The 13880-nt window shown below is 36.1% G+C and overlaps 1 protein-coding gene across 8 annotated transcripts in view; it reads left to right on the forward strand.

The window, feature by feature from the left end:
* NT5C2 (5'-nucleotidase, cytosolic II) overlaps positions 1 to 13880 on the forward strand; it is a 96131-nt gene that overhangs the window by 38415 nt on the left and 43836 nt on the right. For 7 of the 8 annotated variants that reach the window (XM_024555670.4, XM_024555671.4, XM_071221157.1 and 4 more), the window contains one exon: positions 9754 to 9827. In XM_024555670.4, the coding sequence (XP_024411438.1) occupies positions 9754 to 9827 (74 nt within the window). Of the gene's footprint in view, positions 1 to 9753; positions 9828 to 12450; positions 12544 to 13880 lie in introns of all 8 variants that reach the window. The other variant, XM_045191387.3, reaches the window with a different exon arrangement.

Raw genomic sequence — 13880 nt, forward strand, 5'->3', positions numbered from 1 at the left:
CACTCAGACTCACTTTCTCTGAGCTTCAGCCCTGGGACAGCAGCTTGAATGGCACCAGTGGTGTAGAGGGAGAAGCTGAAGTGTTTGGCATCAAGGGGAGCAGAGGCCATTGTCCCTTTTCTAAACCCTCCCCCCACAGAGCCACAGAGCCAGCAAGCTGGTGCCATATTTGAGACTCCCATCAACCTGACTAACACTCTTTGACCCTCCTTGGAGATCTCCAGAGACTGCCATACCCAGTTTATGGCCCCTCCCAAGCCTCTTTTCCATATGAATGGCTGGTCTTGGCTTATGCTTCACAACTTTCTAAATCCTCTCAAACAAGCCTTAAGTGAGCCCCAGGCCTGGTATTAGCAGCAGCCAGCCTAGATTCACAGTTTAGCTTCACCTGGGAATCTCCAAGCCCAGCACAAGTAGCAGCCACCTCAGATTGCTTTACTGTGCAGGCTGGGTGGCCCTGGGCAAAACACAAGTCGGGGCTGAACTTGACCTGCAACACACGAGAAACCACAGGGCCAGTGCACCCAGTGGACAGCCACAGATCACGTTTGGAGCGCCACCACCCTGACCCTGCACAGCTGATCCTCCACAGAGGACAGAGGTTGGTTGGTAGTCAGTGGTCATAGTCAATTCTTGCAGCTGACTGATCTGGGTAAATCCCTCCCATTGATTTGCCAGCAGCAACCAAGGCTCAACTACAAGGGGAGGGTATACTCACAAATGGCACACCTTGAGTTACCCAGCTTGGGTGATAGGGGAGGCTGTGTCACTGGATCCTATAGGACATCTGCTACGTTAGGCCACACTACCAAGACATGGAATCAAAGCATCTCAACCTAATACATAGAAACAAACACAGGGAGGCTGCCAAAATGAGGAGGCAAAGAACATGGCCCAAATAAACAAACAGATCAAAACTCCAGAAAAAGAACTAAAGAAAATGGAGGTAGGTGATTTATCAGAAGCAGAGTTCAAAACACTGGTTATAAGAGTGCTCAAGGAGCTTAGTGAGAACCTCAACAGTGTAAAACAGATCTAGTCAGAAACAAAGGATATACTAATTGAGGTAAAAAACAATTTACAGGGGAACAACAATAGAATGGATGAAGCTGAGAATCAAATGAATGATTTGGAACATAAAGAAACAAAACACAACCACACAGAACAACAAGAAGAAAAAAGAATCCAAAAAATATATGAGGTTAGTATAAGCAGCCCCTGGGACAACTGCAAGCATTCCAACATTCACATCATTGGGATGCCAGAAGGAGAAGAGAAAGAGCAAGAAATTGGAAATCTATCTGAAAAAATAAGGAAAGAAAACTTCCCTTATTTGGTGAAGGAAATAGACATTCAAGTCCATGAAGCACAGAGAACCCCAAACAAAATGGATGCAAAGAGGCCCACTCCAAGACAGCTCATAATTAAAATGCCAAAGGTTAAAGATAAAGAGAGAATCTTAAAAGCAGCAAGAGAAAAGAAGTTAGTTACTTAGAGGGGAATTCCCATAAGACTATCAGCTGATTTCTCAAAAGAAACTTTGCAAGCTAGAAGGGACTGACAAGAAGTATTCAAAGTCATGAATGCCGGGACCTACAGCCCAGATTGGTCTACCCAGCAAAGCTATCATTTAGAATTGCAGGGTAGATAAAGAACTTCCCAGACAAGAAAAAACTAAAGGAGTTCATCACCAAACCATTATTATATGAAATGTTAAAGGGACTTATCTAAGAAAAAGAAGATCAAAACTATGAACAATAAATAAAATGATAGTACATACATATCTATCAACAGTCGAATCTAAAAAACAAGAAGAACAGAGACAGAATGATGGATATGGAGAGGGTTTTGATGGTTGCCAGATGGAAGGGGGGGTGGGGGAATGGGTATGAAGGTGATGGGATTAAGAAGTACAAATAGGTAGTTAAAGAATAACCATGGGGATGTAAAGTACAGTATAGGAAATGGAGAAGTCAAAAGAATTTATAGGCATGACCCATGGACGTGAACAATGGTGGGGGGATTGCTTGAGGGTGTGGGTTGTGTTTGGTGGAGGGAGGCAAAGAGGGAAGAGTTGGGACAACTGTAATAGCATAATTAATAAAATATGATTTTTTTTAAAAAGCGTGGGCTGATAAAATATATTCTTCCTGAGGATGTTCCTCAGAAAATATTAAATCAGATTAGTAGGCAGTTACTGGCTGGAATTTATGAAAACAAAAACTAATGCCACTAAAATAGTTTAATAATCTAATCAAAACTTCTTGCTGTGTCTCTATATCCATGGTATTTAAACTTTTACTTTTTAGGAATCCATTTCATAAGTTAGAAGGTTCTTACCTGTATTTTTTAGATCTAAGCACACTTTTTACTGAAGGATGGAGACACAAAGGCAGACAGACTATCTTGCCATTAAGTTTTTAAAATGATAGCTTAATTGAGATATACTTTGCATACCATTCAGTTCACCTTTCTTTTTAAAGTGTACATTTTAGTGGTTTTAATATATTTAGAACATTTTCATTACCCTCAAACTCTCCATTTCCTCCTCTTCACAGCCTCTGGCGACCACTAATTTTTATGTTTTTTTTTAACTTTGTAGTTTAAGATTAATTTTTAGCTCACTTAAATATTGTATTTGCTTTTTACAAGGCCCTATGCTAGGTATTGGATTAGACCTTTTTGAAATCTTTGGATTTTCTAAGTGAAAATTACCATAGGTACATATGTTTGTATCTGCCCTGTACTTAACTGTTTTCCTAAATTAGTTTTCTGATTTTTGTTTCTCATTATGTTTCTATTTTCTTTTGGGAAAACCTCTAGTTTATTCTGTGGGCCAGCGATTTTCAACCTTTTTCATCTTATGGTCTGCATAAAATAATTACTAAAACTGTAGTGCATCAAAAAATACATTTTTAAAAAAATAAGTAAAATTTTCTTTCATTCACACCGGATGGCTATTGTATTGGATGTTGTTATTTTTTAATTGGATAATCTAAGGGAAAGGAGGTCAGGGCCCCTGACTAAATGGGTGTTGCGTGTTTTAAAAATTCTTGAGACACGCTTGTTGAAAGTCACTGCTTTCAGCTGCTCTGTATTTATTACTTTGTATACTTTAATAATAACTTGAATTCTCTCTTTTAAAATATCTTTATCATCACCGATACTTTGTTCTAATGAGTGGAAAGCATTAAAGCCAATTTTGTGCAGTACCTGGTCTCAAAGTTTATAATCTAGTAAAGAACATGAGAACTACCTACATATTTTATGTATGTGACAAAATATAGTAAGTGCCAAAATAAAGGATTTTGCATATTCACTCTTACATAGTTCACTATTTTATAGAACTTATTTTTGGTGAAATCTCTTTAATCAGAAGAGTAGTCTGAAACCCAGAGGCAGTACTGTCCCAGTTCTGTGGCACAGCCAGAATAGTTTCTTGAAGGAATCACTCAAGATTCCTAGGTCTTGAAAAATAAAATAGAACTAACAAAGACATTTCAGGTATAAGGAATAGCAGAAACAAAGCTTCAGTGTGCCTTTAGGAAATACATGTAGTTCATCTTGAATATTAGAGCAAAAGGTGCATGATATGGAGAAGGTGAGATAAAACTGCTTTTGGAAAGATGGTGAAAGGTTTTGAAGTCCTTGAAGATACAAAAACTTGTGATTCATCAGTGGGGTAGGTAGTGAGAGATGTCTAGAGGTTATTAAGTAAGAGAGCAGCATGAGTGGAACTGGGCTTTGGGACAGTGCTTCTCAAACTAACGATGGTGGAAGGCCAGTTTTTAAAAAATTTCCAGTGTGCTTAAAGTAAGTATACTTATAAAATGTAATAAAAATGAAATACTAGAAAATGAAGAGACAAAATGTACATCTACATTTTTTATTATACATTTAACAAACAAAACTTTTCTGTCAAGTTGTTAAAAAGTTTTTAAATACTCGCAGTTTCTGTATATATCAAGTCAAGGATTAGTAACAGCTGTTCACAGGCCAGCTTTGGTCTGTGGACCACACTTGGAGCAGCACTACTTCAAAGCAGTTAATTTGGCATTGAGAACAATTGGGAGATGATTGCTAAATAGTGAGTTAATGAGGACTTGGACAGGTTGTTAGCAGTGTGAAAGATATGAAAGATATGGATTCCAGAGACATTTGGAAATTTAAATGAAGGCACATTAGGTGATTGAGATGATGTGGATTTAAGGGTGAGGAGAGAATAAAAAGATATTAACTAGATTTTAGGTTTAGGTGGGAAAATTAGAGTGCCAGTAGCACAGAAATAGGAATTAGTTTGGGGAGAAAATGCTAAGTTAAGTTTTCAACAAAAATTTACATTATAATACTTTTATTCTATCAAGGTAAACACACACACAGAGGGAGACACATTTTGCACTCTCAAAAAAGCACTTGTAACTTTTTCTTTTCTTTGATTGTAACAGACTTTGAGTATATAATTACACGAACCCATAACCAAAACATGCCCAAGAAGATTTTATACTTCTATCCTTAGTCTCATTTGTTGTTGCAGTAACTGCTGCTGGGCGCTCAGCCAGGAAATTGTGACTCCTAGGCAGTTGGAGGAGTTAGGGATACAGTTCACCATTGCCAAAGAAATTCTATTCCAAATGGATTTGTGTGGAGCAACAGTGATATCCAATGACAAGTTAAATTAGACACAGAGGTGTTTTCTCCAACACTGTCCCAGAAGATACATGCTGTTGAGGGTCTGGTTCAGACTAAAAACAGTCTTCGAAGTTAGGTTAGAACCATAAAAAAGAAATTTTACCAGGGACTTGAAGAAGAATTTTGTTATGTGACTTCAGGAACTAGTTGACTCAGATAGTTTTACACTTTGCAAAACGGCAACCAGTGACAGATGAGGTAATACTGCTTTAAATTATCAGTTAAATCTCAAAACCATTGAGTTTGCTATTTACAAAATTTCACATTTAGTAAATTGCATGTTCATGGTCCTTAAGTGTGAGAATACTAGATCCCTGTTTAATGCACATTTTATTAATAGTCTCATTTTTTATGATTGATATTTATGTTTATTCATATAGAATTTCTTCAGATTTAATGTCTTGCTACAGTAGGGAATGATAACGAAAGCTTTGTGTCATAGTAGGGTGTGATAATGAAAGTCTTTGTGTCGAAGTCTGTGCCTGGTTTTATAGTGTTCTTGTGTCTGTCTCCTAAAGATTGTTTTTTTTGTTAGTGCTCAAAGCTGTATCTTGCAAATGACTTAGTGTGTATGGAGGGATTTCTGGCTGCTAATTGCGTTTTAAGGTTGGATGCTTTAGTTCAGTCATGCTACTTAGAGTGGCCACGTTGTACTTTATTTAAAGCAACATTTGGGAAGTTAAGTCACAAATATATTCAAGCTGTTAAAGATAGAGGGTGGAGTATGTTTCACTGGTTAATAATTTAGAAAAGTGACATAAGGAAACAGGCATTGGCAAAAATACAGTTAAGGTCCTGGAACCAATAGATATGTTTGGATTCCCCAAGGCAGGTATCTTTTTATTTTAAATGTGTGGTGGGACAGTGATCCAGCCTTTTCTACGTAGTACTTTCTTTTGTTACAGCAAGATTAGCTTCCCTTGAAGACTGTATCCTGGAGACATGCATGGTATTTCTGGCTCAAGGCTGTTTCTCTGCTGAAGTCAGTGCATACTTTCAGGATTTGGATGTTTATTATATTTGTAAATTTTAGCATAAACTGTATTATTGCAGTTATCTATCATGTAGCTGTTTCATTTTGTTGTAACAGCTTTTCTTAGGCACTTCAGGTAATTGCACATAAATTAGACTGAATTTCCTATTGCCCCTTCCTCCCATGTTTTGTGGCATAAACTAGGGAAAGAACAGGAGAGATGAGAATATATGTGAGGTTTTTTTCTTTTGGTTTCATAATAGAAATGAATTAGAAAGGGACATAGAAATGACTGTTTCTGTTTTAAGTGCAGGAATTGCTTCTGTGGGTGAGGGTACTTACTTTGAATGAAAATGAAAAGATAAAGGATATTTGGTAAAAGATCTTCATAGAAAAATGTCGTATTTCCTTCCTAATTTTAGGCATTGAGAAAGTCTTCTCTAGCTCTGACTACTCCCTGAAGGGCAGCTTCTAGAACATTTGTCACAAAATGGTACCTGCTTTGTCGTAGGCATTTAACAAATGTGTTGATTGAATAAAGTAACTGGTCACAGAGGGAAGAATATGATTTGATAGATATTTAGCAGTGATTATTTTTATTAAAAAACAATAGATTTTTGTTACTGATATATGGGTAGTTTCTTTGTACCTTCAGCACTGATTGATATTAGCCAAATCTCTTTTCTTCCGTGATTTTCACTGTTCCAGAAACCAGCTCACAGCATTCTCCTATCAGAATCAAAGCTGTTTATTTTATTTTGTGGTCCTGCATATCTCCCCTGGATTGCATCACAAGGAAGAAAAATCTTCCCAGTCATTCTTGCTTGAATTCCCACAGAATATTTTAGGCATGTCAGCTGTTTGGGCTCTGAGCAAGGATTTGATACAGTTGGCCCCCTAGCCTGAATTGAAAGTGTGTTTGAAAAGCTAAGCTTCCGTACATAGTTTCCAGGTTAGAAACATTATTTTGTGTCTTTTACCCCTCTTGTGACTTCAAAAATATAAATGTACCTGGGAAAAATAATAATAAAGTAGATAGATATTTGGGGTAGTGGTATGTTTAAAAAAAGTTTGGACGGGTGTCATTTATTCTCTGGTTCCTTGTATTTTTCAGCTATCTGTTACTCCAGTAATTTTCAACTTGTGGCCACAAGAATTTTTAAAACATGCAATACCTGACTATTGACTCAGGGGCGCTGACCTCTTTTCCCTGAGATTGTCAAATAAAAAATGGCAACAGCCAACACAATAGCTGTCTAGTGTGAATGAATAAAAATTATACCTATTTTTGGTCAGATTGGCAAAAAATAAATATTTCTTGATGTGCCACAGAATTTTAGTAATTATTTTATGCATACCATGAGATGAAAAAGGTTGAAAATCGCTGTGTTACTTTCTTTTTCCCCTTTCCTCTACTATCAACCTAAGGCAAAGTAAATATTGATTTTCCAGAAGACTAGTGTTTTTTTAGGGAAAGAAAGTATAAATATTTTATATAACACCTCTCTCAGGAATTAAGAGTTTTATAGAGCTAATCGTACACTGTGAGATAAGTAATGATTTTTATATTTTTCAGAAAAGTTCTGAATTCAAGGGCCAACTGATTTTTAAGCTCTTCAAGTATTTTTAAGTTAATGTTTGGTTATTTGTCTGCATTTAAAATTGGCACATACACTTTAAAATGAGAGGAAATGTTTTCTATTAAAATTTAAAACAGTAACATAATGTGTGTTGGTGAAGCATTAGAAAGTCAATACCTAGATCAGTGGTTTCCAAACTTTCGAGTATTTCATCAGTTACAATATGTAATGTTCATTCCTGTACATACTTATTTATAATTTGTACTACTGTTCTTATTTATAGTAGAAAACATATACAAATTAGACATTTTTAAATGATGAAATAAATATAAGTAGGAGAGCTAATATTTTCTTTTTGCACCCCAGTAGAGTCGTCCGCATCCCCTGGTACAGTTCACTCTTTGGAGACTGTTGACTTAAACTTTAATGGGCGAGCCCAACCCAGGCATCTTTATTTTAACTAGTTTCCTAGGTGATTGAAAGCATTCTCATTTCTCACAGTTACTTATCAAATAAAGGCAAAGAAAAGATTTGCTGATAAGAGCATTCCTTCAGTAATTTTGGCCACAAAGCTTATTTTCAGAAGCGATTGAAACTTACCCCAAACACCATCATGATGATGATATACAGGACTGTTATATTTACAGTTTTCCCTGGCTTCATAGTGACCCTTCTGAAATTTGAATCAGATTGTTTCATTTCTTCAGATTCTGATCCTTTGTACTTACCTGTAGGATAACATCCATGCTCCCATAGCATGCAAAATCTTCATGATTTTGACCCCTGTTAACCTTTTTACCTTCATAGCTTTTAAAAATATATACATATATTTTTTATTGATTATGCTATGGTTGATTATACAGTTGTCCCAATTCTTCCCCCTATGCCCCCCTCCACAAATTTTCCCCAAATGCCACTTGTGTGCTTCCAGCTATTGCCCTGGTGCTTAGTTCTGGGGGTGTGAGTCGGCATGAGTCCTAAGTCCTTTGTGGGTCCTTTTAAGAGAAGTCTCTTGAGAATCCTGCAGTTTCTCCCATTGCCCCCCCTCCCCCCACTGATTTTTGCAGCCAGAAGTTATGGGAACTGACCTTCCTGGTGCTGGAACCCTGAGCTGAGTGGTCTGGTCTGGGGCTGGGATCGCTTGCTTCCGAGGTATCCTTCCCAATTTTTACCCACCACACGTGAATGTGGGACCACCCGTTCCACCACCTCTCAGCGTCTCCACCCCTCCTACCTATCTGGATGTATGTGGCTTCTTTAAGTCCTTGGTTGTCAGACTTCCATACAGCTTGATTTTCTGACGAATCTGGGTGAAATTTATTTTGTAGTCTAGTTTTAATTTTTTCTGTAGTTATGTGTAGTTTGCCCACACCACCATCTTGGCCGGATGTCCTTTTCATAGCTTGTCCTTTTCCTCCACCCTTGTTCCTCTAGAAAACCTTATTTTGCAAAAACAAACAGAAAAGCAAAACGAAAGAAAACTCAGTTTCAGCCACAATAAATGCATAGTTCACTCTAAATCTTGTCCTTGCTTGGTTATTCTGCCTTGATTGCCTTTGTTGCTTTGTTCTACTGGAAAACTTCTCATTGTTTAAGATTGAGCTCAGACACCTCTTCTGGTCCCTAAAGAACTGGTGCTCTCTCCTCCATGATATTTTGTAGCATTTACTGAATTGCTATAAGTTATTTGTTTATAAGTCCCTCTCCTGCTAGGCAGAATTTCTCAGGGGTAGAGATTCTAAGTTAAAACAGAAGTTCCATGAGGGCAGGTACTCACTGCCATAGCATAGTTCCTAACACTTAGTAGGCACTCAGTAATTTTTTTTTTAGTATTATATTTATTTTTCGAGAGAGGGAAAAGGAGAGAGAGAGGGAGAGAAGCATCATTGTGCTAGAGAAACATTGATCGGTTGTGGTTGCCTCTCGCATGCCCCCAACTGGGGACCTGGCCTTCAACCCAAGCATGTGCCCTGACTGGGAATCGAATTGGCAACCTTTTGGTTCACAGGTGCCAGCTCAGTCCACTGAGCCACACCAGCCAGGGCTCAATAAGTATTAATGTTTGTTGAATGAGTCTATATTTTTGTCTTTAGTATCTGACCCCTGGTAGGCTTATATGAAGCTTTGTGTAGCAGGAGGAGGCTCCAACCAACTGAGCTACCTGGCCAGCGCTAAGCTTTGTTTATTAAGTAAATTGCATATGAATGAGTGAGTGAATCATAAAATCTCAGAAATAAACTTATTTTGTGGGGTTATATTTTGAAAAAGAGAGCTAATTCTCGAAGTTTTGACTTCATGGCATTGTTAATACCAAAACACAAGAAAATCCATATGTTTTCACATAATATCTGATTTTATTGAAGGTATACAAATGATTTGAATAATTTTATTGTGACTTTTCATATTGGTGTTTCAATGAGAAGCTGTAGAAAGTAGCCAAATAATTCTATTAAACTTAATAATTTTTTTGGTTTCAGTGTTAATTGAGATATTTTTTACTCCTTTCTTTAGGGTGTTTGTGAACCGAAGTTTAGCCATGGAGAAAATAAAGTGTTTTGGTTTTGACATGGATTATACACTTGCTGGTGAGTAGCACTTTTTGATTGCTTAAGATTGCTTTGGATATATTATAGTGGGTCCACAGAAGTCAATTCAGTAAACACTTTTTGATTTAATAATATATTTAGCTGCCAGAGTGTCTTACTATGAAGCTGCTTTTGTTGAGATTTGAGAGTATTGAAATTACCAGATATCTCTGCCATTTAATTTGTACAGATAGGTAGAACAAGTGCTAAATTAGTTTAGAGAACCTGGTAAGAAATGACCCGGTGAAATAGTATATTTGTGTGTATTTGGGCACTTCTGCTTTCATTAAGCTGTTCCTCAAGGATGGAATTTTGTATCTCTCACTCTACCACAAGGTAGACAGACCTTCATCAGTTAATTTTAATATCATCTTTAAGACAAATGGAAAGTGTGTTCATTTTTCATTGAAATGATTGCACACATACTATGTAGACTTTAAAAACTAGAGCTATGAGCTTTGTTCGGTATCAAATAGACCTTAAACTCTAGCACTGTGCTGTTTTTTCCTTCCTGTCTTTAAGATATATTTGAAGTAATAATGCATTAGTCAATAGTTGCAACATGTTTTCAGAACTTACAAAGTTTTTGTTAAAATATTTGCAGTCTGGTACAGATGTTAATGAAAATGTCATTTAATTTAAGAGGTACAGATGAGGAACTGAGTTGAGCACGTGGACATATATGTGTGTGCATGCACGTGTGTACAGCTGTGACACTCCGAAAAGGAGCTTTCACAAGTTTTCTCTAAAACATACTGTTTTTAAACACAAAAACCTTTACATTGTGTAAGCTTACTTCAGGTAACTTTGATATAACAGTATTAGAAAACTGACTTCTGTCTGAATCTCAACTTGTTCAATTTAGGGTACAAATACAAATAATATAATGTTCAAAAATGAATAGTTGTAGTTTGTAGTCAGTTGCCACAGATATGGCCATAATATTTACCAAACAAATTATGTATCAAAAATATACACTGAGCCCTGGCCGGTATAGTTCATTTGGTTGGAGCATCATCCTGTAACCAAAAGGTTAATGGGGTCAAAAAGTGACAAACTCCCCCCCTTGGTTATTCAGACATTCTTATTGAAATAGTTCAATAAGTATTGAAAACCTGTAATGTGCCTGACATGTTTTATTACTGAGCATTGAGATAACTATATGTATTCCCGCAGAGTAATGAAAAAAATGAATTTTCTTATTTAGTGAAAAACATCACTGAATCTTAGTCTCTAAATTTGAAAAATAGCTCATTTGCTTTTTTTGTTTTTTGAACCCCACTTCATATTTTAATGATTACTCTTAGTCTGGACTGTAATATGATTTACTTATATATAATAGTGATTATTAACATTATCAAGCGCTTATCATAAGCCACACTCTAAGTGTTTTACACAGATTATTTCATTTAATACATGGGCTATTTTATTTACATTGCATATTTGATATTTGTAAAAACTCTATGAGGAAGACAGTATTATTGTCTCTATTTTACAGATGACACTTAAGACGTTAAGGACTTTCTTCAAGGACACAGCTATGATATAGTCGAAATAAGATTCAAACCTAAGCATACATGTACATGTACATAAGTTTAAACTATCATTTGAATAATGACAATTTATAGTGAGGTATAATTTCAAATCGATAGGCTCCCCCCCTTAAACAAAGAAAGCAGGACAAAGCACTTTGAAATCGACATCCCGAGAGAGAGAGACTGTATATTACTCCCACAATTCCATGTTGGGTGAAAAACATCATCGCTCTTCTTGTGGTATTGCCTCCACTTCACACTGCACACAGAAAACAAGTTTATTGACTTGTTACTCTCACCTGTTTGCCAGAATGTTATTCATTAAATTTATCTGTGAATAATTTGGTTATTTAAAAAACACACAAACTATATCCTTGAAGTGCTGAGGACTTTTCATCAGAAAAATGTGCCATAAAGTATACAGGCAAGACTAAAAGAAGTGGGTTTTTTTTTTGTTGTTTGTTTGTTTGTTTTTTAACACTTCTGAGTATTTGAGATAAATATCCCTGGAGTAAATGCAATAGGCTCACAGGGTAAATTCTTGAGAAGAGCCCGTTTTCTTTCGGAAGCATTCTCTGAGACATGGTTTTCTCTGTACAGTCTTGGGTACATCATTCCTCAGTGCAGTTTGTGTCACTTGCAGCTTGTTTACTTGCCTATAAGGGCAAAGCCTTTCTTTTTCACCTTTATATTCCCTGTGCTACCTAAAGCCTGGCATATAATAGGTGCCCAGTAAATATTTATTGAATGAACAGTTTGGGTGCATACATTTTAATGTATCAGTTTAAGACAGTCATGGTACTTTACCCAGGATACACTCATTACTCAATGAGATACCTTTAAATATGAACTTATAAAATTTTAATAAACATTTTTGAGGAATAAGTTACATACAGTGAAAAACATGCATTTTGAGTATGTAAATAATGAGTTTGACAAAATATATGTACCTCTGTTATCACCACCACAATCAAGCTTTGTTTCCATCGCTCAAAAAAGTGCCCTCATTGCCTCTTTGAAGTCAATTCTCTCTGCTGTCCCCTTTGCCCAAGGGTTTCGGTTACCATAAATTAATTTTCTTTTTCCAGAATTTCACATAAATGGAATCACATACTGTGTGCTCTTGTGTCTGGCTTCTTTGATCAGCGTAATGTTTCAGTGACTCATTCTTGTGTCTGTCAGTAAGTAGGGCTTTTTTGTTTGTTTGGTTTTTAACCCCTAACATTTTAAAACTTTATTTTGAAGTAACTTTTACAGAAGAGTTGTAAAAATAATAGAGTTTTCCTTTCTCCTAATGGCAGTATCTTATTTGATCATAGTATGATTGTAAAAATTAAGAAATAGATTGAAATGTTATGCATGTTTGAGAAGAATACCACAGAAATGATGTGCCCTTCTTAGAGAGCTATACCAGGGTCCATAGTTTTGATAGGTCGTATTATTAACTACTAGTAATTATGTAGTAGTAACTAGTAATTATGACTAGTAATATTAACCTGTCAATATTATGAAATTACCCTCTTTAAACTTTCCTTTTTATTTTTTTGGTGGGGGAGCCAAATTGTTTGAGTATAATTTGTTTATCTGTTGATGGACATTTGAATTGTTTCCAGTTTGAGGCTATTACGTATTAAGCTGTTGTGAGCACTGGTATATGGGTTTTTGTGGATGTTTATTTTTATTTCTTCTGGGTAAACATCCAGGAGTGGAATTGCTAGATTACAGTGTGGCGCAGTGGGTTGAGCGCCGGCCTGTGAACTGAAAGGTCACCAGTTCACCAGTTCCGTTCCCAGTCAGGGCACACGCCTGGGTTGCTGGCCAGGTTCCCAGTTAGGGGCATGCGAGAGGCAACTGATGTTTTCCTCACACATTAAAAATAAAATATTTTTCTTTCTAAAGAAATTGCTAAATTTTATATTTACCTTATAGGAACCTGACAAATGATTTTTCAAAGTAGTTACACTATTTTAAATTCTTAACCAGACAGCATAAAAATTTTAGTTGCTCCACTTTGCACTAACACTTGTTATCAGGACTTTGAATTTACCCATTCCAGCGAATGTACGGTGTTATCTCATTGTGATTTTTACTTTGTATTTCCCTGATAACTAGTGGTGTTTATAATCTCCATATGCTTATTAGCCATTTATATTTCTTTTGTGAAGTGCCTTTTCAAATGTCCATTTTTAAATTGTTTTTTTTGTCTTTTTATTATTGAGTTGTAGTTCTTTATTCTGGTCATCTGCAAATTATTTACTTTTTCCTTTCCAATCTGTATATCTTTATATCTTTATTAAAACTTTTTTTTTGGCTTATTGCACTGACATTTTAAATCTTATTACCATGTTGAACAGAGGTGTTGAGAATGACCTCTTTGCAGTGTCCTTGATCTTTGAGAATGTTCAGTTTTTCCACTGTTAAGTATGTTGTTGTAGGGTTTTTGTGGATGTTTTTTATCAGGTTGAGGCAGTTCCCTTTTACTCTTAGTTTTGTAGGAGTTTATTTTTAGCATAAATAA

The sequence above is a fragment of the Desmodus rotundus genome, chromosome 4, assembly GCF_022682495.2.
Source record: "Desmodus rotundus isolate HL8 chromosome 4, HLdesRot8A.1, whole genome shotgun sequence".
Lineage (NCBI taxonomy): Eukaryota > Metazoa > Chordata > Mammalia > Chiroptera > Phyllostomidae > Desmodus > Desmodus rotundus.